The sequence below is a fragment of the Thalia democratica genome, chromosome 2, assembly GCF_965202585.1.
Source record: "Thalia democratica chromosome 2, ktThaDemo2.hap1.1, whole genome shotgun sequence".
Lineage (NCBI taxonomy): Eukaryota > Metazoa > Chordata > Thaliacea > Salpida > Salpidae > Thalia > Thalia democratica.
Window position 1 is genome coordinate 37,477,797 of NC_139166.1, and position 27,644 is coordinate 37,505,440.

The 27,644-nt window shown below is 25.9% G+C and overlaps 1 protein-coding gene across 1 annotated transcript in view; it reads left to right on the top strand.

The window, feature by feature from the left end:
- LOC145829392 (ankyrin repeat and MYND domain-containing protein 2-like) overlaps positions 1 to 26,160 on the top strand; it is a 35,895-nt gene extending 9,735 nt beyond the window's left edge. Inside the window, exons 3-10 of the mRNA XM_082937169.1 lie at positions 1,383 to 1,521; positions 4,815 to 4,913; positions 6,425 to 6,585; positions 8,712 to 8,815; positions 10,364 to 10,480; positions 16,510 to 16,642; positions 21,128 to 21,259; positions 24,796 to 26,160. Of these exons, the coding sequence (XP_082793295.1) occupies positions 1,389 to 1,521; positions 4,815 to 4,913; positions 6,425 to 6,585; positions 8,712 to 8,815; positions 10,364 to 10,480; positions 16,510 to 16,642; positions 21,128 to 21,259; positions 24,796 to 24,867 (951 nt within the window). The 5' untranslated portion in view covers positions 1,383 to 1,388 and the 3' untranslated portion in view covers positions 24,868 to 26,160. The remainder of the gene's footprint in view (positions 1 to 1,382; positions 1,522 to 4,814; positions 4,914 to 6,424; positions 6,586 to 8,711; positions 8,816 to 10,363; positions 10,481 to 16,509; positions 16,643 to 21,127; positions 21,260 to 24,795) is intronic.
- The last annotated feature ends 1,484 nt before the right edge of the window (positions 26,161 to 27,644 follow it).

The window sequence follows — 27,644 nt, forward strand, 5'->3', positions numbered from 1 at the left end:
TCTTATAGTCTTATAAACTGTTTTATAAAGTTATCTTAAAAACTATCTTATAGTTGTATGAGCATTATTAAGGTTATAGTAAAAAAAACATAACAAAAAAACTTTAAACAAAACTAACAAAGCCAAAGAACAAAACAACACCACTAATACTTCATCCTGTAACTGCAGATCAAAAAAACTATGCCCCTGGATAACAGATGTTTAATAAAAAATTTAATTTAAAAAGCTACGATATCATCTGCAAAGAAAATAAAAAATTATTTAGGTTCAAATGGAAACATTTTACAAGTAGATGTAGTAATAAACTTATTTATGACTTAATTATAAGTGCATGCTTGCTGAAAATTTACATTTACTTAATTTATAACATATGTAACTGATAAGGGTTATCCGTAATTTCCTTTAAATTGAATATAATAATTTGTTTTCGATAGCTAACTTTTGTTAGTTCCAACTAACTAATTTTAAAGAGTTTAAAAAAAATTAAGACAACTAAACAATAATAACATTTTTTATAATTAAGTTTATATAATTTATTTTTAAATTCCAATAACTTATTACTACAGTTATCTTTTGCTGAAGTACACATTCTGAACACTGCAGCTACTCAATAGAAAGTTAGTACTATTCTAAATACAAAAGAAACTGACAAAAAGTTTTTATTTTGGTTCAAAATGTGTACTGAATAAGAAGTGCGTACTTGTCAAAATATGTGCTTATCAAAATATACGTACTTAATATACTTATTAATCTGCAAGTGCGTAGTTAAAACGCATACTTAAGAGGAAGGTAAAAGTCAGGTTAAATTTTAAAAATTTTGAGTAACAACCCTGGTATGCCCTTATTAGCCAAAAAGTGCGGTGTTAAAATGGATATTTTTTTTACTTAAAAATTAAAAAACATACCTAAAAGTACTAACACAAATATAGTATATTTAAAATTAATTATAGTGTATTATATATAAATAAAATTAAAACTTAAGTGATCAGATATAAAGTTGTGAACTTAAAAATTTGTTTGAAGTCTAATGTTTAAAACAAACATATGAAAGTTAAATTATTTAACTAATATAAAAAACAGTGCAATTTAAATTTGCATACCTCATGATTAAGTTTAAATTTTAACTCCTTTATTTAATTACATTTCTTACTTCAAAGATTTTCTTGTCCACACTAAAATATAAATATATGTGCAGTTCACTTGTAAGTGCACAATGCAATGACTTAAATATTATTGTGGTAAAGGCAAGCATTAAATTTATTTTTTTTATTAAGGATGACAACTGACTCAGGCAACTTTTTGATAGTTAGAGATTTTTTTGTCTCAAGGATTGGCAGTCCTGCAAGAATAAAATTTTATGTTAATTAATCATACTTTTTCAGAATGGAATGACACCATTAATGCAAGCTTCATATAGTGGAAATTTCAAAATGTGCCGTTATTTGTTAAGTAATGGCGCTAATGTAAATCATGCCTGTCAGGATCATAAATACACACCACTTATGATGGCTTCTCTATCTGGTAAACTTCAAGATATTTTACAAATTTTGTATAAGCAAAAAAAAACCTTTGATTAGTTCTAAATAACAAACAAAAGTAAATTTAGCAAGTTTTTGATGTAACCACTTTAAAATGTATAATTTTGTTCATTATTTAATTGAATATTGATTTGTATATATTATACTCTTCATTAGCATGGATAATTATCAATTATTTAACAATGTAATGATTTGATTAAAACATTTTACAACATTTGATAATTTATAACTTATTTAACATTAGTCTGCTATTGTACTTTATAAAAACAACCCAGGTCTTTTACTAAACATAGATATATTTCAACAGTTTCCTTGAGTGTGTTACAATTCTTACAGAATAAAGAAAATATTCAACTTATACAGCCTTATAATTGCATCATAAATTAGTTGTTCAAGCAAAACACAAAACAAAAAAGTTATCAAAATTCTAAATAAAAAAATTAAACATAACATTGGAGCTCTAATTAACTAAACAAGAATAACGAATAATGAAATTCTCTCTGCTTACATAATTTTGGTTTATTTTAATGAAATATGGCTTCAATTTTGATCAGGCCATAAATATTATTACAACTTCTTAATATTCTAAATTTCATTTCATTGTAAATTTTTTCACAATTAGGATTTCTTATCAAATGTTATGATATTGAGGATCTTTTCATTGCATTTAAATTTGATATACTAATTGTCTTTGATTGATTGCTAATATGACCACTTACAACACACTTTTGAATGTGCTCTTTAATTCTGGTTTCAAGGTGCCTAGAGGTTTGACCGATATTGCTGTTTGAAGAAAAGCATTTGAACGTGTAAACCACGCAACTTTTATGTTTGTTAGATATTATGTCTTTTCCTTTGGGACTCAAAACTGAACTTGACGTAAAAATAACTCTAGGTTTGGCAGCACGATATACTTTTTCCGTTAACTTCCTTTATGTTTCTTTCAATCTGAGTCGATTTTTAACCTGCATAGGGCAAAATTAAAAGAACTGGACACTTCTCAGGACCGTAAGACTTTGTGTAATTTAATTTATTAGTTAAAATTTTCAAACCTCTATCAATTAAAGGATTAGGATATCCTTTCTTTATTAGCGTTTCTTTTATAACATTAAGTTCGATCTCAAAAACTTCTGGAGAACAAATTTTCTTAGCCCTGTGGAATAAGATTTTGATTAAATCAGTTTTTTTCCTTTTACTACAACAAAATTGGAAAACAAGATATTGACCCGTGAACGAAGGTTTTATGAATACTTACGTGATAAATACTTTTATCTTTTCTTTTGATCAAAACATCCAAAAACGATATTTGATTATTTACTTTAGTTTCTTTTGTGAACTGGATAGCACTATGTAGGGAATTTAATTTCTGGAATAATAAAAAGCTAACTTCTTCATTGTCACTAATAATGAAACAATCGCCTACGTATCTTACATACTTTTAAAGAAGTTTAATAATGGAATAGTTGCAATTGAGAATATTTTGAAAGCAAAATTGAAAGAATTACATTTTAGTCAGTTAAATAATTATTCTGAAAATATTGTGACAAAACAGAAAGAAAAATATTTGAATAAAAATAAAAGTAATTTGAACAGACTTGTTGAAGTAGAGTTTAGTAGTTTAACGCAAATGAATGTCAACAATTTATTTGCTTATAATTTTTACGAAAAGGATTTGTTGCCCTAAGTTATGGAATGAACTTATCACTTCCAAATAAAAATATTTATTACGTCAGTATTTAGAAAACCTTCGTTCACGGGTCAATATCTTAATTTGCAATCTTATTGTAGTAAAAGGAGAAAAATTGGTTTATTTTAAACCTTATTCCACAGAGCTAAGAAAATTTGTTCTCCAGAAGTTTTTGAGATCGAACTTAATTTTATAAAAGAAATGCTAATAAAGAACGGATATCCTAATCCTTTAATTGATAGAGTTTTAAAAACTGAAACTAATAAATTAAATTACAGAAAGTCTTACGGTCCTGAGAAGTGTGCAGTTCTTTTAATTTTGCCCTATGCAGGTTAAAAATCGACTCAGATTGAAAGAAACATAAAGGAAGTTAACGGAAAAAGTATATCGTGCTGCCAAACCTAGAGTTATTTTTATGTCAAGTTCGGTTTTTAGTCCCAAAGGAAAAGACATCATATCTAACAAACATAAAAGTTGCGTGGTTTACACGTTTGAATGCTTTTCTTCAAACAGCAATATCGGTCAAACCTCTAGGCACCTTGAAACCAGAATTAAAGAGCACATTTAAAAGTGTGTAAGTGGTCATATTAGCAATCAATCAAAGACAATTAGTATATCACTTTCAATTGCAATGAAAAGATTCTCAATATCATAATATTTGTATAAAAAATCCTACTTGTGAAAAAATTAACAATGAAATGAAATTTAGAATATTAAGAAGTTGTCACTATTAACCCTAACGCTTACCCTCCGTCGGTATATATTTTTTAATAATTTACCTTTTATTAGTTTTTTTATTTTGTTGCTTTTTTTTTAAACTAATAGTTTTTATTATTTGTTATTTGTTTTTACTATCATTTTTACCCCTAACCCTTACCCTAGGTCGGCAAATTTTTTATTTATTTATCTTTTATTTTCTTGTTTTTTTACTTTTTTTTCAATAGTTTTATTTATCTTTTTACTTTCGTGCAAAAATTACCCTTCTTGTAAAAGTGACCCTATGTGCAAAAGTGTTTCTTTGTGCATATATGACCCTCCGTGCAAAAGTGTTTTCGTGCATATTTGACCCGTTCCCTAATACAGGATAATTCAGTAACCGCTTTGTGGTTCAGGCCAAATTAAAAAAAAATTTGCAGGCCGGAGTTTTAATCTTAGTTTTTAGTCTTCAAAACAAACTCAAAAAATCTATTAAAGTTTTCGAATTTCACTTAAAGTTTACCTAAAAGTAAAGCTATTCATTCTTTTTTTTTTGTCTTCATTCCCGAACTCAAAATATCTAGTGGAAGTTTCGAATTTCCCATAAATTGTACCTTAGACCTTTTTTTTCTTTTCATTTCAAACCCTAGAATAAATATCTTGTCCAAGTTTCAAAATTTCTTTTGTTGGCCGCAGTTTTATCTTTTACAGGCCTCATCCAATTTAAAATAAAAGCACGCTTGCGGGCTACAGTTGCTGACTACTGCCTTGATACATATTTATAAAAACTCTAACTTCTAATACTTTATTTCAAGGTTTGTTAATATTCTAACACTTTTAACTAAATTTACTAGCTGTATTTTGTAAATTAATTTCTAATTGTTATTTTTTAGGATCTTCTGATGTAGTATCATTACTTCTTGACTGTGGAGCTACCATAGATTGTAAAAATTCTCTTGGAAAAACAGCTGCTAACCTAGCTGCATTTACCGGTATGTTTTGCTTTTACCTAAATTAAAATTATATAAACTTCGTTCTGGATTGTCTATTACTTGTGCTAATTCAAGTTAATAAAAATTTTCAAGTTTTCCTAAAAATGTAGGTTAATAAGATTTGTTTTAGTTGCAAAACTCAAAATAATTAAATATATTTCAACTATTATGTATATTTTATTCTTTCAAAACTTTATTATGCAGACTCAGTTTCGGTCAAAGACCTCGTCAGTGCTTATATAAAAAAATAAGAAAGATATGTAATAGTCATAGAAAATGCATTCTAACGTGGTTAATTTGAATTATTTTGTAGCTATCGATAATTTAAACAAATATATACTTGTAATGACTATGAAAATTTGAAATTTTGCTTGAATTTTATAAAAAAAACTTTTAGTTTGCAGGGTAGCCACATACTCAGGGAAACTCAGGGAATTTTCAAATTAAAGAAAATATCAGGGAAAATCATGATATTTGATGTTTTTAAACTCAGGAAAACTCAGGGCAGTTTTGATTTTTTCTAAAAATTTCAGGTAATTTTTTTCTAGACCTAGAATTAGATTAAATTAATCCAGTTTCAATATTTTGTTCAAAAAAAAAATTATTTATATAAAGTGATTATTTAGAAGTTTTTTAGCCTTACGGCTAGTTCTTTAATGTTCTTAGAATTAACGTTGTAGTTTTAATTAATTGTAGATATTCTTACAAAAGTTTTTTTGGATTTGAAAAAACTCAGGGAAGATTTTTTGACTCTAAGAGTGGCAACCCTGAGTTTGCTGAAAATAGTAGCTACATAATTTTTTTAAGAGCGTAATTTTTTAATTTAAAACCAACATTACCGACAAGTTAAGACCAATATTATTGTGTTATGTATTTTAAATTTCAATACAATTAAAGTCAATTAGTGATAAGAACTTTTCTTTTTCTTTTATGTTATTTTACATAAAAATATATTGAAGCATATTTAAAAAAAACCTTGCGGTCATTACTGAAGAAGATAGGTTTTTATAGTTTTATAGCTCAATCAACGATCTCAGGTTTTTTGTTTTAAGGGGACTTGTTGTTACAGGGAGTTTTTTGTTTTAAATTAATGTTGGTTATCTAAAAATTATTCACAGTTTTTTTTTATATAATTAATTAGAATCATTTTATATCATATTAATTGTATCAGGCAAGAACCAGATCTTTTTTTAAAAACAAGATCTTGACTTGATCCGCATCTCAGTAAAAAAAGCCGAATTCGGTAAATCATGACTTTAAATACAACTCGTGTAAAGCGTAAAAAGACTTAGTGTGTCTTTACTAGAGCTAGACATTACATAAAAATTAGAAAAGTATTTAATAAATAGATTATTGTAAGCTATAAACACATTGAAACAGTTAAAGTGACTGCTTAAGTGTAGCTATAAATACAAACTTCATTATTTGATTCTTTGAAAATCTCTTTTTAGTTAATAAATAAGTTAAGATATTTTAAAAAGTAAAGATATATGTTTAATTAAATCAAAAAGGACAGCAAGAATGCTTGAACAAAATTCGGAACTACTTGTCCATAAGTAAGTTTGATGAGTATTTAGTTCCACTAAAAGGGGAAACCGTAGCTAGGTTACCAAAAAAGCTTGTTGGTGTTGTGAGAGGTTTGGTCACTAATGAAAATCCCCATCCTGTTAATGTAAGTAAAATAAAAAAGTTCAGTTTCTCATAGTGTTATGTTGATATATAATGTTTAAATAACTAGTTAAAATCGCTTATTAGTAATTTTAATTTATAAAAAAAATATTTGCTGTTTGTACTATAAAAGCAGCTAATTTGTCTTAAAGTAGGGGCTAACAAATAAAAAGAGATGCTATATTTGAATACCTATGAATTTAATAAATCTTGCTTTACATATTTTTCCTGCAAACTTTTACTCTAATTTTTCAGAATTTAATAAAATAAAAAACAATAAAAAAGAACATATTCAGTAAATAAAAAGCAACTGTTATTTATACTTAGATACTTTTTACAACTAATGACGTTTTGCTGTCTTTAATATATGAACAGCTCTAAAAAGTGTGTAAAAATAATTATATAAGTAAAGAAGAAACAAAGTTGAATAGTTTTTTTTATTGAATAGTGTACGAATTAACAGAATTAGTTTCAAATAAAGTCCTTTTGGCAAATCCCAGTATTGCATTAAATCTTGAATATTATCTTCTAAATGTATTTATAAATCACATGTGAAGTACGTCGTCAGATTTTTTAAAAGAAATAATTGTTCGGTTATATTAAATTCATTTAAAGTGTATATGGTAATATTTATAAAAAAGGTGTCTACTAAAACTATTTTGGAACTAAATTTTTTAATAAATATGGTTGATGGGTAGGTTTCAAATATGCACAAAAGCTCTTTTTTGCACGAAGACGATTTAGCGCAAACGGTAACTTTTGCACGAGCGGTCACTTTCACATAAAGACATATGGGTTGAAAAATTATTTTTTTAATTTTATTAATCTATTTTGTTTTTATCTTTTTAACTATAATTGTTACCCTTTACCATTGGTCGGTAACTTTTTTTGTTTTTTTGATTTTATCAATTATAACTATAATTATAACATTAAAAAAAAAAAAAAATTTACAATAGTTTATGTAGCTATTCAAATGTGAAATATTTTTATTTTCAACTTAAATTATCAAAGGAAAAAAAAGACCTTTTTAGCACAAAATACTTAATTAAAATGATATATTTATTCTATACTTTTTATCTAGTTTAAGCAATTTTTTTATGGATACAGCTTTATTTTACTTTGTTTGAATATTGCAGTTTTACGTTATTTTTATTTTTTTTCTTCAATGTTATAGTTATATTTTACTGTTACTTACTTTTTGATAGGTTAAAATAAGACGGTAGTAGAGTCGAAATTCTTAAACACACATAAAAAAAGGAAATAACTTAACATATATATATATTTTTTTTCTTTTTAAATTATATAACAGGGTAATTTATTTGCAAAGTTCTGGATTAATTTTAAAATAGAAATTTCAGATAAAAACTTAACCTTTTAACGTAAAGTTAGATATATATCTATGTGTATATAGTGTTAGATATATGAGTGTGTAAAAATTCTTTAATTTTTTGGAAAATTCTTTTTTTTTCTATGTATTTTTCTTAAGAAAAATATTTAATGTTGTAAAGTTTAATAGAGTCTCTTTTTATAGAGCTTTTCGTTTTAGAGTTTAAATTTTTCATTTTTTTCATTTTTAGCTCATTATAATATTGATTAAGTTTGGGTATGCAACTCGATGACCGAGAGGTCTTTTTGCTATCCAGGTCATTGAACCAAAACATTTTTGAGCAAAAATTTTTGTTTTTTTTTCGCTTTTTGTTCAATAAACTATATTATAACTTTTATTTTTACCCCTTACCCTTGGTTGGTAACTTTATTTTCTTATTAATATTTTTTATTCAATTTTTTTAAATTTTTTTTAAGTGTTTTATTTTGTTTATGCTATTTTATTTTTTTCTTGTTATTATTATTACTTTTTTAAGATCACCGTTACCGCTAAACCTTACTTTTGGTCGGTATTTTTTTTATCTTTTAATTTTTTTAACTCTCGTGCAAAATGACCCTTTGTTCAAAAGTGTCTTCGTTCAAAAGTTAAACCCCATTTTGAGTATTTCATTAGAGAAAAAGTATGAAATAAATTTGAATATTAAAAATAACCTGGTCAAATATTTTTACTTATACAATAATATTATAACAACGGTAGTTTTTATATATACATAAATATTATATAATTTGTTTTTGATTTGGCAGATAATGCTATATATCAAGGACCATGCTAATTTATTGAACTCTGATGTATTAGGAAGATGCCAAAACGTTTTGAGAGATCTTTGCCAAAAATGCCAACGGACAGCGTAAGGAAAACACGTTTTTTTATATACTTGATATTTTCAAGTTTGTTATATTTAATTTTTAAGTTTTGTTTTTGACTTTTTTTCTTGTTCGCTTATTGAATATTTTTTATTGACAACAGAAAGTACTAAGTTAAACAGAGCAGTGGTTCGCGAAGTACAAAGATAACCATTGAGATATTTAGTATATTTTTGCGTCTAGTATCAATGTTATTATTGCTTAGTTGTATTAATTTTTAAAAACTCATTAAAACCAGTTAGTTAGAACTAACATAAGTTAGCTATCGAAAACAAATTATTATATTCAGGTACAATGTAAAACATGTTATGGCTAACCCTTATCAATTACTATGTTAGAAATTAAGTAAATGTAAATTTTTAGCAAGCATGCACTTATAATTATGTCTTAAATTAATTTATTACTAAACAAGGTTGATGTAGCTTTCCTAGTAGTTATTTAATTAGTATATAAAACGTAATTATAACTCTATGCTTGCTCAAAAAGTATTATATGTATTTACTACTCACAAAAATTTATGTTTACACTTTGAGAAACACAGTTTAAGTTTAAAACACCCACTCAAAAATGTATAATAGTTTTAGTTAGTAAAGAATTAAATATAGTGTATACTTATACTGCAGTATGTAAGTAAGTTTAATTTCTTTGAAATATTGTTTCTTAAATGGGAAATTGTATTTTTAGAATAATATTTGCCATGAAATAAAATTATGTAGAGTAAAATAATAATTATAGTAGAGTTAAAAGTATAAAAATAAATTTTTAAAATCGCATTTAGTTACAATAATAAGATAGATTTAAAATACCAAATTATTAGAAAATTTAGAAAATTACAACATAATCTGTTTTTTAAGTTACTTTTTTTTATACTTATTGAAATAAGAAAAACAATACGAAAAAATAAATAAGAAATAAAGAATACGAAAAGTTTTTCCTATTATTTGATTGAAATAATATTTTTGTTCAACCTTTTATTTTAGATATGTAAAATTAGGTCGCTAGGCTCATCTTCACGTAATCACTTGCTATACCTTGAAGCAAAAAAATTATAATTACTAATTTGTTTTTAACTCTTTATTTGGAAAATGTTAACATTATCAAGAATATAGTTAGTATTTTTAAACTAATTTTAATGTTATAAAAGATTTTGTGTTAAATAATTTTCCTTTGTTAGTAGAAAGTAAAGGGTTCGTTGGGTTAAGTAAAAGGGTCTCGAATTAAAAACTAAAAAAAGAGTATATTTTAAATTTATACAAAAGATATTAACATACAAACCCACCTAATCTTAACAACTTAATACTTTGGTAAAAATAATATTTATCAATTAAAAAAAAAACTTTTTATATTAAAGAGAGCGTAAGTGATTAAAACTAAATTAGACAAGCCTTTTTCAAATTTTGTTGTCGACAATTTATTATTCTAACACTCTCCTTTCGTAGCTATAGCTTAATCAAAATTTTATGCATGGATCTTAAGTAAAGCTTGATTTTTTATTAATATTTTATACTTTTTATCTTTTAATTTATTTACAGACAAGATTATGATGAAGTATTAGCTATAAAGTTGCATTACATCAGTTGTATTGTAAATGAGGTAAGAATATACTTTAACAACACGAAGGAGCCTAAAATAGATAGATTAATTAAAAAGTAAGTGAATTATACTGAATAAATTGATTCAATATTAATATTTTATAACACTTATGTGACAGTATGAAGTTAAGTAGTTAATTATGTCAAAAATTTTATTTAAAAGAACTAACAGTTTTTAACCCTAGAACAATTAGTATAATTTAGTATTTTTTTATACAAAAAGTTGAAATGTTTTCCTTTATTTTTATTATTTTGTCTCACTAGTCAATGAATTTAAACCAGCTCAATAGTCACTGTATAAACAAAATATAAAATAAATATACATATTTTGAAATATAAAATGGTATACTTCATTACATTAGTCAGTTTAAAACAGAAAAGTTGAACGTATAAAATTAACATATAATTAAAAGAAAACGTATAAAATTGTTATAAAAAAATCCTTTTTTATAATTTTATATACTGATTGAAGTTTTTTGGTTTTCTTAAGCCCATTTTTATATTTTGAATAACGTTTCGAAGAATGCTAGTAATTACTGTAAGTTAATTTAATTTAAAACTGGTTTGCCAAACCCTAGTTTATACCATCCTATACATCGACTTTAAAACTGACTTAACAACGATTACAAACTTTTAATCTAAAATGTGTGCAATGTTGAGAATGTTCAATTTTACAGACTAGTGTAATATTTGTATAAAAAGCATTGTATTTTTTTTACTATATATACTGGCACCTACGATTTTTTGTGAAGAGTCTTTATTTCCATAGTCATTTACCACTTTGTAATTACATATGTGTAAAAATAGTTGTAATGTGATATAAAATTATCAAGTAGACATACATACGCACCCTAACTGTCCAATAGGGGTGTATAAGGTATTTAAACCATAGTCGGGGATCTCCGTCCAACATTTATAAATAAAAGTTACCATTGGCTCTTATATAAACTCTTTAATAATAACAGGGTTGCCAAAAAACCTGGAATAACCTGGAATTTGACAATTTAGGCTAAAAAACCTGGAATTTGAGAAGTTTCGAAAAAAAAGCCTGGAAAAACATGGAAGTAGTAAAATTTCGATTTGGCTCAAAAAATCTATCATACAGATAAGAAAATTTTGTCATCATCATAAATTTCTTTTATTAAAAAAAACATTTAGAGTAGCTTTACAGTATCTTTTCAATGTTTTTATACTACTTGGCACATTTTTTTACTTTAAACTTAACTTTTAAACTAAAAATAGACCCAAAAATGTAGACTTTTGAAAATCTGGAGGAAATTTTGAAAACCTGAAAAAGTTTTTGCCAAAAACATTTGGCAACCCTGTAATGAATAAACAAACCAGTTTTGATAGAAATTTAAAAAATAATTTTTAAGACATTAAAATTTTAGTAAAAAAAGTTCTGCTACAAACGTCTAGACCATAAATTTTTCATCGTCTTTCTCCTTGTAAATTTAAAATTTTATTAATCATCTATCTCCTTGTTCATTTTTTAACTAGATCTCAAGTTTTGACCAAACATTCCTTTAACATTTAAAAAGAGTATAAAAATATATATAGTTTTTTTATTAATACAATTTTTATTTTCAAAATTATAAAAACTCTGCCCTAAAAAGCTTGAAAATTAGCATTGGCCTTACTGTAAAAATTTTAAAAAGATTGGTTAAGAAATAAAAGAAAGAGTTAAAAAGATTTTTAGTAAATAGTATTTTTCACGTTTTTGGTTTGCGCCTTCCATAACAAACCTATTGGGGAACGGGTCAAAAGTGCACGAGGGGACAAAATTGCACGAAGACAGTTTTGCACCAAGGATCAATTTTCCACGAGTTATAATTTCGCACGGAGGGTCAGTTCTACACGAGAGTGAAAAAAAACATAAAAAAACCAAAGATGATTTAATTAAAAACAAAGTAAAAATAAAAAATAACTTAAAAATTGATATAAAAAAAACAAGAAATATGAATAAATAAAAATAAATTAATTTAAAAGAAAGGCTACCGACCGAGGGTAAGGGTTAGGGGTAACTGTGATGGTAAAAATTAAAACAACAAACAAAATAAAAAATAAGATAATAAAATAACCAAAAAAGAAAAGAAAGTTACAGACCAAAGGTAAGGGTAAGGTAAATGTGATAAAAAAAAAACCTTATAAAATGTACTAATCAGAAAAAAACAAGAAATAAAAATTAACTTTCAAAAAAAAAATTGACCGAGGGTTAGGGGTAGTAGTGATAATAATAAAGTTAATTAAAAAGATTAAAAAAATTTTCAACCCGTACAAAAGTGTCCCTTCATGCATATTAGACTCCTACCCCTACAAAGTATAATAAATATGTAAATATAAGAAATACTTCTCCTCCCTCAGGCCTTATATACCTTTATTTTAAATATATGATATTTTATTGTACTTAAACAAACTTGTGCTCAAGATCTTTTGGCACTACTAAGTCAGTTTTAATCAGCATTCCTAGAATTCCCCCATACCATTAAAAATTGAGAACAATGGCTAAGGTACTTGAAATGTTTAAAAAAGATATATGTTTACCTTGCCTAAGTATTGCTTTAGACGCATCATTGGATACAGAAATCAATTTTCATTTTTTGAAGCTTTCGGCCATTTCGCTCTGATGACTGCTAGTGTTTGAAATAATTAAAAATTAAGTATTTAAACAAACTTAAACGTTTTTTTGCCTGTGTGTACGCATCACTCTGCTAATGGTAGTGAAACATGAACCTTGTTTAGTATGCAGAAGAAGGAATCAAAAACTTCAACCTTCTATATATCCGTCGTATAAAATTGGTTGGCAACATAAGATCACTAATGAAGAAGTGCCGATACGTACTAGTTTCTCCACTATGTACTTCATCCTTAGCCGAAACAGGTTTCAATGGCTTGATCATGTTTTGAATGTGGAACACAATACGAACAAATAGTCTTTGTTGTACAAACAATGAGTTATTAGCAGAAGTAATCTTGGTTTTTAGAAATACACTAATAAAACAACTATGTTTTAAGAATGTCTGCAAGCGCGACCTAAAGGGCTTAAATGTTAGCTCTAAAAAGTGGGAGAGGCTTGCTAATAACCGCCACAAATGACGATCTTCTTCTACATGAGACTCAAAGAAAGAAAAAAAGACAATAATTTAAGAATCCGAAGCAGAAAACAAAATAAAAATGAGCTGTAATATTCTTTTGTACATTATTTTGTTGCATAACTGTGTTTGTATTTTCTACCTGATTCGCGCATTGCTAAAAGTTTGATTATATTTTTATCTTTTTATTATTATTGCAAGTTTATTATCATACAATAGGCCACATAATCAAAGTCTAGGCCACTTAAACTGAAAGACACAATACGCTGTCGAAGGATAGAAGGATCAGACACAAAAAGTATATTTTTATCACATTATCACAACATATTGCTTAAAATCAAAAAACATAACGTAATATAAAATCAATAGACTAACCTTTTAAAAATTTAACACATAAAATTTATACTTAACAACATATTTACGCTTTGATGTAGAAGGTTTTTTTTAATCTAGTCTTTGCACCTCCTAATTAGCAATTTCACCATAAACACTTTTAATGATCTGTGAGTTCTAACAATTTCAAAAACAAAAAAAAAACTTCCTTGCAAATTAAAGAAAAAAATACTGAGACGCTTAAGTTAGTCATTTTAGTAAACAAATTAGAACATAGTGAATCACGCACTTCTTTATCAAAATAGGGTTCTGAGTCACTTTTATCCAAATCGTTTGCAACACACCAGAATTTCAAATTACAAAACTATAGTAAAATTAAAGACTCATTTTTCTTAAAAAAAAAACATCAATCCGATATACCAATCATGACTTTAAGAATTCGGTTCTGCACTTTTTTGAAACCAATTCATTTTTTCTCCACTTATTTTTGTTACTTAGCCAAGGTATAATCGATACAATAAAAAATGTTCAATATCAGAATTAAGGTACATACAGTTGTGAAATAAAAACATAAATGCGTTGACTAACCAAAAAAATTTAAAAAACAAAGCCGCAAGCACGAAAATAATAGGCAGGCCAAATTAATATTTATTGAACACATTGGAAAAGGACTTATCATTCATAGATGAAATGCGCTGCTAATAAAGTCGAACTGTGAATTAAATCGAATCTTACAAATTAAATCAATGGTTGATAAGTAAACGACAAAATACATAACTTATTAATTTTACTGACAAAAGTTTTATTTCAATCAATTTTTTTTAATCACTTTGTTTAAGTTTTTTTTGCAAGAAACTAATTAATCTTGAAGTTTGTTCCACATTTCAACTGAACGATAACAAGAAGAGTTATGCCAAACATCATAAATTAAATTATGTCTGCATCTAATTTTTTTTTTGTTATTACCTCTCAGTAAGCAATTTTTCTTTAAGGTTCCATAATGGATTGTAAATTAAAAACTGAACTAGTTTAAAAAAGTAATGAGGTCAAATTCAAGTTTTCTGTATTCTAAATATTTAAAATTAAGTTTTGTTAGTCTATCAAACTAAAAGACTAAAGTATTGCAGCGTTTAAGTTAATTCTGTTCTTTGAACTGGTGCTATATGGTTGATATATTTTTTCAAGTATGGACACCAGATTGGTGTGTTGTATTCCAACATAAGATGTATTCCAAATGTATACGAGATACAAACTTTTAAGGATGTCTATATCAGTAGATTAAAACCTCTTTAAAACTTAAAAATATATTTTTAATGCAAGTCGGTAAAGGTAATTAATATGGTGGTTCCATTTTTAATTTTGAGCTATAAAAGTTTCTAGATTTTAAAAAAAACTAGTTGAAAAAATTCTATATTGTTTATTTTAAAGTCAAAAGTAGACATAGTAGTATTTTATTTAATAATTAGAACATAGACTGTACTAGGGTTAAAGATTAATTTTCCTTACCTAAGTTAATAATAATTTTTATCTAAGGATTTTTGTAACATTGTCTTAAAATGGCTTTAACTTTTTGTAGGGAATTATTTTCTACTTATCTATTTTAAATTTCAGTAGCTTTTGAAATATAGAATTAGGTTAAGGCCATAAGAGGATTCCAACATTTTTTTTTTTGCTGAAATTAAGATTGGCTCTCATATTAGAGCTTAGAGTATAAACTACAAGCCAGTTTCTATAGAGCTTTAAAAGTTTATTTAATTTTTGAGATGTTGTAGTTTTTGTAAAAAGTTTCTAATACAAACGTTTCTAAAACTTTTTTTTTTTGGAAATTTAAAAATTCACTAAAAGTATATCTTCTTCATTTTTTAAGCTATAGACCTCAAATTTTCTGAAAGCATTTCTTTTATAGTTTAAAATACTTTGAATGTTAGGATTTAAAAAAAATACATACAAAAAAGAAGTAGTCTTTGTTACTAAATTTTTTCCTTTTTTTTAATTAAAAATATCACTTTATTAATCGATTTAAATATTGAGAATGGACTTACTGTGAAAATTAGAAGAATATTAGTTAATAAAGGAAGGAGGAGATTTTTAGTGAAATAGTCTTTTTTCTCGTTTTTAGTTTGCAATAAGGAACCTATTGAGGTCACCGACTTTAATCGCTCATACGTCGAAAGTTACTTTGAATTTTGTTAAGCGGTTAAAAATGTCTAATAGTCCAAATTAAACTCTAAAATTTAAGATCAAATTGTAATAATCAAGATGGAACCTCCCATAGCCTTCATGTGTAGTGTATTTTTAAAAAACTGCGACTTTTTGTATACGCAATTTTGAGTTGTTTTCAAAGTGTTAAAGCGGTACATCACTTTGTATGATTGTTTATTAAACGTACTAATCTTTGTTTCGTTAGTTTACTTTTTATTATCTTACAAATGTATTAAATAATTAGTGTTACTGATTTTAGAGTAATGAACGTAGATGTTGTTTATAATAAATGTTTTGATGATTTAGTTTGTTTTACAATAAATAACAACCTATAAAGTTATAAAGTTATGCATTTATATTTCTAATTAGATTTGTAATTAACTATATTTTTTTTTTTCAATGTTAATTTTTTACATCTTAAACCTTAAAATAAAAATTAAAAACAACATTAAAATTCAGGATGCTCCATGCAGACGGAAATGGTTTTCCAATAACGGTTGAATATTTCATTCGAAACTCAATGAAATCATTTCCTTTTATTGAAATGCCAGCTTTTAGGGAATTTGTCACCACTGTTTCGAAAACAAAAGTAGTAAGTAAACAGATAGTTTTATTAGTGAAAAAATTACTATTTTTAGCGATCATTGATATTGAACACAAGATTAATTTTAACAGTGTAGCAATATTTTTAAAACATTTTCATATTATGTTTATTTGCAGATTTTTTTATACCAAAAACATAATCAACTTAGCAATAAAAAGACTTATGTTCACTCTATTTTTATCTTTTATACTTTAGAAAAGGCTTCAAGAAGCCATTTTCACTGCAATGAATCTGAGTATTTTTAAAATACATTATATATAACAAATAAATCCAGAATAGCTATCAACACAGGCTAACTCTAAGTAGTTTTTTTTTCATAAATCAGGGTTGCCACAAATTCAGGAAAAACAAAAGAAAAAGTCAAGAAAAAATGAGGGTTTTTAAAGAAAAGTATGGAAATTTAATATAAGCATGCTCATAATAAAAAGTTTATCAAAATTAAAAACTGCATTTTGTTAATGTTATGTTCTAAAAAATTTTGCTTTTGCCTTTTTTTTTCAGAATTTATTGAACTTTTGGACTAAAAAAAATCTTCTATACTCTCACGTGTGTATTAACTATGTGGTAAAGAGTGAGTTTATTTTTTTAAGGTATTTAATTAGGTTTACTTGTACAGAAAACTAATACTTAATGTATAGGGTTCCAAAATCAGATTAATCATCGTTGGTTTTCTCTTCAGATCAGTTTTTAGTGCTTTGGTAAATTTGTTGTTCATATTTGATATTATAATTATGTAAAAGTCAAAACCAACATGTTTCAAAATTCTTAGCTTTCCGAAAAATATTTTTCTGATTGGCTTATTAAAGATAATGATAGAAATAATAATTTTAAATGAAAGTTGTTTTTATGTACTTTGTCACTGTCCAATATGGGAAGAAAAATGCTCACTGTCCATATGACTGGTACTTGACATATAAATAAAAGGCCAGGAGTTAATAAATTCAGTCATGTTTCTAAAGTACTGGGTCAAGTTCCAGTGTAGTGCGTAGTGGGACCAGCGGCAGAGTAGCAAGTTGTGAGAGCAGTGGTAGTAGTATAAGCCTAGAAGTATAAGTAGAATTTATTTTAAAGAGTCAGTAATTTTTTTTCAGCTCGATCTGTGTAAAGCTTGTTAAATTTTTGTTAGTTTATTTATAGTTTTCGGTTAGTTTTTACTTTGAAATGTGTTATATTTTTATAATGTTATAAAAATTTTCACAGAAAATGTCATTAATTTTATTAACTCTCGTACTTTTTAAATGGTTGTATTTATTATCGAACGAACTTGTTTCGTTTATATGTTCTATTGTAAATTCTTTAATTAAATTTTTTAACACTCTTATATTTTACAGTAACTTAATAATTATTTCCGTTCATGTTACAGGGTTGCCACTTTACCTGGAAACCTGGAAAAACCGGGATTCGACAAATTAGGCAAAAATAACCTGGAAAAACCTGGAATTTTTAATAATTTTAACATTTTTAGTACTAAAATTTAAATTTGACTTAAAAAATCTATCATAGAAAAAAAAATTCTTGTCATCATCAAAAAAAATTTTTATTAAAAAACACATTGAAAGTAACTTTACAGCATCTTTTAAATATTTTTGTACTATTTAACACAGTTTCTTTTATAGAAATTAACTTAAAACTAAAAATAGACCCAAAAATGTTTACTTTTAAAAACCTGCAAGAAATTTGGAAAACCTGGAAAAATTTTTGAAAAAAGAGTGGCAATCCTGATGTTATCATATTGACGCATAGTTAGTAGTTAAGCTTTTAATGTTTAGGCTTTTACCACAGTAATTTGATTTTTGTTTTCTGTACTTCACCTTAAAACTCATATTTTTTTTCTTTAAAATATTGGTTAGTTTCTCAATACCAAGATTTATTTGAAAATGACTAAACTTTAATGTTTCGTGTGATATATATATATATATATATATATTTATCTAATTATATAAAAACTATAATTTATAAAGCTGTTTCACACATGAAATTTTACATTTAGTTATTTAGTAACTCAGTAAGCTAAAGTTTATTACAATAGGTAACAGAAATTTAGATTTTGAAAGTTTTTATAATAATTGTGACGTAGTAATGGTACAGTTTATTGTACGATTAGGTGAATTTGAAATAATACGCTGTGATTGTTAATTTGTGCATTTTAGGAAAGTTTTGAAAGATTATTTTGGAAAAATGTTTTAAGCTATTAGAAATTTTTTTTAGACTGTTGGAAAAATGTTATAAAATACTTGTGTTTGCCGCTTCTTATATATTTAGAAGCTTCCTTTATCGCTTTAAGTTTATTGCATACGAGTTCAAATCGATTTCGGACAACAGTAAAAGTTTAAACGTTTAAAGTTCACTGATGAAGGACTGTTGTCCGAAATCGATTTGAACTCGTATGCAATAAACTTGTAGATTTTAAAACTATCGTTTATTTATTTTTTTTTGTAACTATTAATGCAGGGAAAAAGTCACAAGTAAAAATAACTGACTGTGTCCTGGACCGATTTGAGAGTTATTTATTAATCTTGTCTGAAATTAGATATAAAATAAAATGAGTAATCTATTAATAATAAGTTGCAAATGGTTTATAAACTATTGAAAATAGTTTCATATATTTAGGCATACAGTTAGTATTGTGTCTCAATTTAATATATATATATATATATATATATATATAATTTATTCAAATGGCGATTTTAAAAATTCTGGAACATATGTTTCACAAAGCTTTAATTTTTCATAAAGCTTTGATCATCAGCCAGTTAAATTCAAAATACAAAGCACTGTACTAAACATAAACTAAACTTGTGCATAATATGTGAAAACATAATATGCGAATCAGTTATTCATGTATGGCGAATTTGGAGAGATTAATCAAGTCACATAATCAAAGGATTTTAAACAAAAGTAATTCAATCAAAACTCAGTGTAATTGCGCCGGTGGCTGTAAATACAATTTGAAGGGGGGCAATTGCCGGTCAGAGAACATTATTTACAAGGCAACAGTTAACTCTGACCTTGAAAAGAAGTTCTACATCGGCCTATGCTCCACTCAATTCAGATTTCGTTATGCCAACCATAAAAAATCCTTTAAAGGTGGTGTATACGAAAATGAAACTGAGCTTTCGAAGTATGTTTGCGGCCTAAAGCGCAAAAACATTGATTTTAAATTAACTTGGGAGGTGATAAAAAGAGCACAGCCAATAGCAGATGGTAACAACCCTGTTTGTAGGCTGTGCTTAAAAGAATCAACAGCCGTTATGTATGCGTTAAAAAAGGAAGGTTGTTTAAATAAGCGAAGCGAATTTATATCGTCTTGTCGACATATAAAAAAGCTTCTTTTAAAACACAACAAATTTTGAAGCATTTTATAGTCAATTAACTGTTGTTTTCGTTAATTTTAGTTGTTTAATTAGTTAGAAGGTAGATCGATTTTTGTACTGAATATTTGTAATGTACAATATTGCGTCATACTGTTTTTTGTTTTTTTGCATAACTTTTGTATCTTTGTTTAGTACAGTGCTTTGTATTTTGAATTTAACTGGCTGATGATCAAAGCTTTATGAAAAATTAAAGCTTTGTGAAACATATGTTCCAGAATTTTTAAAATCGCCATTTGAATAAATTATTTAAAAGCCCTTCAAGTGGGCTCAGTTGAAAGTGTTTACGTTTAAACATTAACCTTATTTTATATATATATATATATATATATATATATAGATTAAGTTTCGGACAACAGTCCTTTATCAGTGAACTTTAAGCGTTTAAAGTTCACTGATAAAGGACTGTTGTCCGAAATCGATTTGAACTCGTATGCAATAATCTTGTAGATTTTTAAATCATCGTTTATTTATTTTTTTGTAAATATTTAATTTCACAAAGTTTTTCAAAACTATACTTGTTTCAATACCTAGTGGTTAATGTTAAATGAGTTGATTTTTTTTGATTAGTAAATAGTTTAAAAATTAAGTTTAAATTATTACGTATGAATAAATTCAAATAAATACAAACTTAAGATATTTAGCAAGTAAAAATAAAGTAAACTTTAATTAAGTTTATATATAAAGTGTAGTAATAAAGTTTACTGTAGTTTTGCTTGCTAAATCTCTAAAGTTTGTATTTATTTGAATTTATTCATATTTAAGCTTATTTTCTAAACTGTTTACTAACCCAAAAAATATTCAAATTTGTTTAACATTTACCACTTGACAATGAAACTAGTACAGTTTTGAAAAACTTTGTGAAATAAAGTATAAAATAAAATGAGTAATCTATTAATAATAATTTTTAAATGGTATATAATTACCTTCCTATAATAGTACTTATAATAGTGTATAAGTTTTTAAATCTGAATTAAGATTTGATATTCAATTAATAATTTGAAACACATGTAGATCTTAAAACAAACTTTTTTAAGAGTTTATTTATACTTAAAAAAATTAATATGAAATAGCTTTAAATTAAATGAATAAATTTGATAAGGGAAGTGGACCAACATCTCTAGTCTGTCTGATTAATTTACTGAATGGATTGAGGGCTTCAAATACATTAAAAGATGTTTGTTGCACTTGTGGTAAAAGCAAGTCTGAACTTCGTTGTAGTCGCTGCAAAAAAGTTTGTTTATGTATACATTTAACAATAGTCTTAATTCTATTTGAACTATTTTTATTATTAACTGATCCTCTTTTTTTTTGATCGAAACATTGTTTTGAATCAAATTCTTAATCATTTAAGTTATAATAGTCTTAATTATTTAGTTTAAGGGTAGTCTTTTTATTTTCTGGTAAGTAGCGTGTTTTACCTAATTAAGGTTCATCAAAACCTATACATCAAAACATTTAATTGACAATTGTCAAACTTTTCTATTCAAATTGCAGAGATAAAATTAATTATCCAAAAAAATTGCAGAGATAAAATTTTATTATCCAAAAAGACAACTATTTTTTATTAACTTTTTCACTAATTGAAAAATGGTTGTTTTTTATACAGTAAACACATCAGGGTTGCCAAATAACCTGGAATCATGGAAAAAACTGGGATTTGACAATTTAAGCAAAAATACCTTGAATTTGAAATTTTTTGAAAAAGACGTGAAGAAACTTTAAATTTCAAACAAACCAAAAGTATCTACAAAAACCTGAATTTTAAACTATTTTTACATGTAAAGGAATGACATTTCGATTAAATACGAAAATCTATCAAAAAATAAGTTATTTTTGTATTATTTAAAGTTTTATTATCAAAGAAACACATTCAAAGTATTTTACAGTATCTTTTCAATTTTGTTATACTATTTAAGACTGTTTTTTTACCTTTAATTAATTTTTTTACTAAAATCGGACCAAAAAATTTTTGCTTTAGAAAAATTCAGAAAACCTAGATGTTTTTTTAAACCTTCGGCAACTCTGATACATGTTATACTCTAATTTTATACAATAATCTAGGGTTCCTACTTTCCTAGATTTTTGCAATTTTCTTAAGAATCCCTAGAATTTACTTTTATTTTCGCTCGGTGATTGAAATTTTTGTGATAATAGAACCGATTTTTTTTTGTTTTATAAGTTTTGATTATGTTGTAGAGTTCGGATTCGCCCGAATCCAAAATTTTGGGATTTGGTAGATCACTAGTAAGTAATTAATTAATTTTCTTTTGATTGGTTTAAAGTGAAGTTATATTTTAGGAAACTAAAATAACTTTATTATCCACTACCTTTTAATCTTTTAACTTTTTGAATTATAGTTTTTAAAAAATAATTTAGAATTGCAAGAGTAAAGTCGGATAACAGTTTTTGAGATTTCTTAATTAGTAATTTCTTTAGTTTAACATAGGTAGTGCTTATAATTTAGTAAGTCTGCCAATGATTAGTATGTATTTTAAATTTTTAATTAAAATGTAAAGTTTTGCAGGTTTGTTAAAAATTAGAGTTTTTGGCTAAAATACATTATAAAACATATTTTAATGATTTGTGGCTATATGAGGATTATTTTAAAGCTTAGACAAAAAAAAGTTCTTAATGATAGTAAATTCTTTGTCAATGGTGTAAATTTACAGAGTGTTTATCTACCAGTTGCAAACAAGCTTTTATCAAGCATTTAAACTTCAGAAAGCATTAAATGGTTGATCCAAAAGATAGTGGAAATATAAGTATACAAAAAAAATTTCCAAAAAACAACTTCGTCTTGACACCTTATTGACTTATTTTCAACTTCATCCCTTTTTGAAAGTAGTTTGTTTTCTTTTACAGACTTTACAGCAGCGGAAATTCGTTAAGTATCAAAAACAGTTGAAAGTAACTATTCTTTTAATTCATCAAAGGATCTTGCTGAACTATTTAAAACTATGTTTCATGATAGCTCGATAGCTAAAAACTACCAAATTGTCATACATCATTCAAGAGTGTAGTTAATATGTTTTGAAGAAAGCTTTAATACTCAATTACAGAAAACTCAGATGTTCATTATTGTCAGAATTTTTGATTTACTATCAATAGCATATATCTTTCATTATTTGCTATAAACTATAAAATAGACACAAAATAAGGTTGCCACTTTACCTGAAAACCTAGAAAAACCTTAAATTTGACAATTTAGGCAAAAAAACCTAGAATTTTAACAATTTTTACATGTCAGTAGTAAAATTTCGATTCAACTCAAAAATTCTATCGAGTAAATTAAAAATTTTTGTCATCATCAATTTTTTTATATTAAAATACACATTTAAAGTAGCTTTACAGTCTCTTTTCAATGTTTTTATACTACTTAGCACAGTTTTTAACTTAAAACTTAACATTAAACTAAAAATAGACCCAAAAATGTGTACTTTTAAAAGTCTGGAGGAAACTTTGAATTACAGGAGAAAATTTTGAAAAAACGATTGGCAACCCTGCATAAAAACTGTAAAGCAAACTGTTTTTTATAAAATTAAACCTAATAACTCTAATCAGGTTTGCCAAAAAACTTGAAAACCTGGAAAAACCTGGTATTTTAAACAATTTTTTACATGTTAAGTAGAAAAATTTTGATTAGACACAAAACATTTACCATTAAACAATTTTTTTTTGTCATCGTCATATATTTTTTTTTAAACCACATTTGAAGTAGCTTTGCAGTAACTTTTCTATGATTTTATATTGTTTAACACAGTTTTTTACCTTAAACTTAACTTTAAACAAAAAATAGACCTAAAAATGTGTACATTTAAAAACCTGAAGGAAAATTTGAAAACCTGGAGTAAATTTGCCAAAAACATTTGGCAACCCTGTTTAATGAAAAAAATACAGTAATTTCAACATATAAGAATATGTATTGAAATTAATTTAAAGAAGAATATGAAATGTAGGTTAATGTAGTTGTCCACTAACACCATCTACTAGAGAAAAAATGATAATTTTCCTAGAATTTTGAAATTTTTCTATAGATTTCCCTAGAATATTTTTTATCAAATTTTAATGGGAACCCTACCCTGTATTTAGTTAAGATACTATAATACTTTTTAAATAATCTTTTGCTTTTGATATTTTTAATTTGTACTTCAATTTTATTTATTGTCGCTTACAAGTTTTGATAAACGTTTATTAGGTGAAACTTTTTTAACTTCTTGACTTATGATTGTATAAAATTTAACTGTATAAGCTTCTGGTAACAGAAAAAGCACACTAGGTTTGAATATTATAAATAATTATCACCTAAATAATGCTTTTCATACAGTTTTCAATTTTTACTTTTTAATTTTTACCTTATTTTTTCTTTTGATAAATGTGATAAGTTAAGTACGCTAATTAAATTTATACTATTTATAGTATAATTTTTTCTCTAAAACCATTAAATGCTGGTGATCACTGTAATAAAAACAAATTCTAAATTTTCAAGTATTATATAATTGAAATAGGACAAAAATTAATAAAGTGTTCAAATATGTTGATTGAAATCACAATGGGTGTCTTTGGTTATGCATTCTTGTATAGTCTTTAAATCTATATAATTTACTTTTGAGTACAAGTATAAATCCTAATGATTTAAGAATGTCGTAAAGTATTTATACAAAAAGTTTTCTGGGAATTAATTATTTTTTTTAAATTTCTTTTAGACGTAATATATTAGAGTTTAGGCGAGTTAAAATACTTATAATATTTTATTTGGAAATTTTACAGGCAGTCTATTGCACTCAAAGATGTCAGAAACTTCATTGGAGTGTTCACAAGAGTTATTGTGGAAAATTATAATAGTTGTTAGATATTAAAGCTACAATTTGGTCGTATATTAAACAACTATAGATTTAATTACAATTTAGATAAATACTGAGAAATTTTAAGATCGTAAAAAATAAATGATGTAATTTATGTTGCACTGACTATAATTTTACTTAAACACGTAAATTAGAAAAGCTATGTGTTGATAGTATAATTAGTAATAATGTATTTTAATATATAGTACTTTCACACTACAATATTTTAAATTAAAAATCACATATGAATATGAAGAATAGTTTTATACTTTTAAAACTCTATATAAAACTCCAGAATATCTAGTGTAAGTTTCAAATTTTGAACTTTGGGCCCCTGTGGGCTCCTTAACTGCACTTGGCCCTACTTTATCCCCTTTTGTTGCTACTGAGTATCTGTCATGACCCTTAAAGGCCACTTGGCCCACTTTGGGAAACCCTGGTCTAGATGCTATGCTGTAAGTCAAGCGCTAGCGTTGTATAGTTGTTTGAGTAATCTATTACTATTTTATAGTCAGTATACTTTTACTTCAAGCTAAGATGCTTGCAAAAATTTTTCTACAACTTGCATAAACCTTTTTAGATAATGGAACTTAAACAAACAATAAGCAAACTTAAACACTTTTTTTATTTAGTAGAAAATCATAGCTTTTAGATATATCAATTAAACAGACTTGTTTGTTAATATAACGAGCTCGAGAGTTATTAAATATCATCAAGTAAATCTTTCTGAAAAATTTCACTAAAGTTTGTATAACGTTTAAAGCTTTTTAGTTACGACTTAAATTAGTACTCAAGACTTGAGACCTTAAGTTGATGTATTTAATTTTTTACAATTAAATTTACTTTACAAAAAAGAGTTTTTACGAGCATTTCTTCGTAATTATAGTTAATTCAACTAAGGATTTTTTTCAAAATTACAGTAGACTACCGCTTAAGTACGCTTTTTTTTTTGGTACGCACCCCATCTTAAGTACGCACTTTTGCCTAAATTTTCAATCATCAAGTTTTTCCAGATTATTTTATGTTTCGAGTTAGAATGGCCAACCTGCTGAGTTAGCCTGAGACTTTCACAACTTTTAAACTAGAGTGAGTAATCCTGAGTAGTCTAAAAGGCCTGAGATTGTGACAGTCCTGTTATTAAATGTTAATAAACTAAATACTTATGTAGTGGTTGCAGAAAAGTGAAAAAAATAATGATATTTGAACTGTAATGCTATAAAATAAATAAATATAGATGACAAAATTAAAAAAACCTACAAATACAACATAGTTAAATTATAATCTAATTTAAATGTAAGCACATTGATGTTCTGAAAATGTCTGGTAAACACAATGTAGTTTGGTACTTTCACTCTAACAAAACAAAATATGGAAAATATGGCTTAATATTCTTTTTTATATCATTGACTGACATTGACTTTCTATTTTAATTTTTGTATTATGTAATTATGTAGAAACTTTTTTTAGAAATAATAAATCATTTTAAAATCTATTAAATAGTTTTGCAGATTAGAATTATGTATTAATTGTTATTTAAAATAAAAAGACTTGTTTATTTGGCTTAATTAATTGGTTGCTAGTTGTAAGAAAGAAAATAAACAACTAAATCTATATTATACTATATCGTAAAAAAGTACGCACTACCCGTGCTAAGTACGCACTTTTTGGTCAGTTTCAATTTGCGTACTTAAGCGGTAGTCTACTGTACTTTTCTCTTTTGTTGTTATTTTGATCGTTCTTTCGTTGTTTTAACTCTTTTGTAATTAAATAAATAGAAAAAAAACAAATATAAACATAAATTTTAATGTAGTTTTACTTTAGAAAAGGGAATCAAATGATAAAACTTTCATACACTATATAAACTTAATTGAAAATTTTAAGGAAGATTAACTGGATTGGATCATCCTCGGACTTGACGGTGCTAGAGCCCAAAGTGAGACACATTGGCTATTTTAGTCTGCGTAGTATATCTAAAAATAAATATATTTTTTTGATAACTTTATTTTCAACATTCTTCAGTCAATTAACCTTTAAAGTCGGTATCTTTTTTAAATATTATACCTTATATTCTATGAAATATTGGCCATTTTTGCTTGTTTTATTGTTGGTCTTAATTCACGGTTTTCTTACTCAGTCAAAAAAATCTAAATTCACTGACGAATAAAGGAAAATTTTGAAAAAAATATCATAATTAATAAATAATATTTTTTAAATGTTACGCAAACTGAGAGAAATTTATAGACTCTTTTGCGGTCATTAATTCGCGTAGCATATTAGAAAATTAAAATATTTATTTTTATTGGGTTAAAAGTGATCAGGTTAGATATAATTAGGTTCAAAGTGCTCAAGTTAGATATGATCGGATCAAAAATAATCGACTCCCGTGCACATCAATTAAAGTTCTGAGAATTTAAATTTAACAATTTGAAAGCTAATAGTTCTAAGTTGTTAAAAATTATATATTTTAATAAATGATTACTTTAAAAATTTAAACCAAACCAATCTTAGATCTACATGCTTTTAAAAAATTTAGATTATCTTCTGAGGGGAACGGGTCTATTTGCACAAGGTGACTAAACTGAACGAATACAAAATTGCACGAGGGGATAAAATTACACGCAGACAAGTTTGTACCAAGAGTCAATTTTGCACGAGAGTAAAAAAAACTAAAAAATATATTAATAAAAAACGAAAAAAAAAGCTACCGACCAAGGGTTAGGGGTAACAGTGATCGTAAAAAAAAACAAGTTACCGACCGAGGGTAAGGATTAGGGG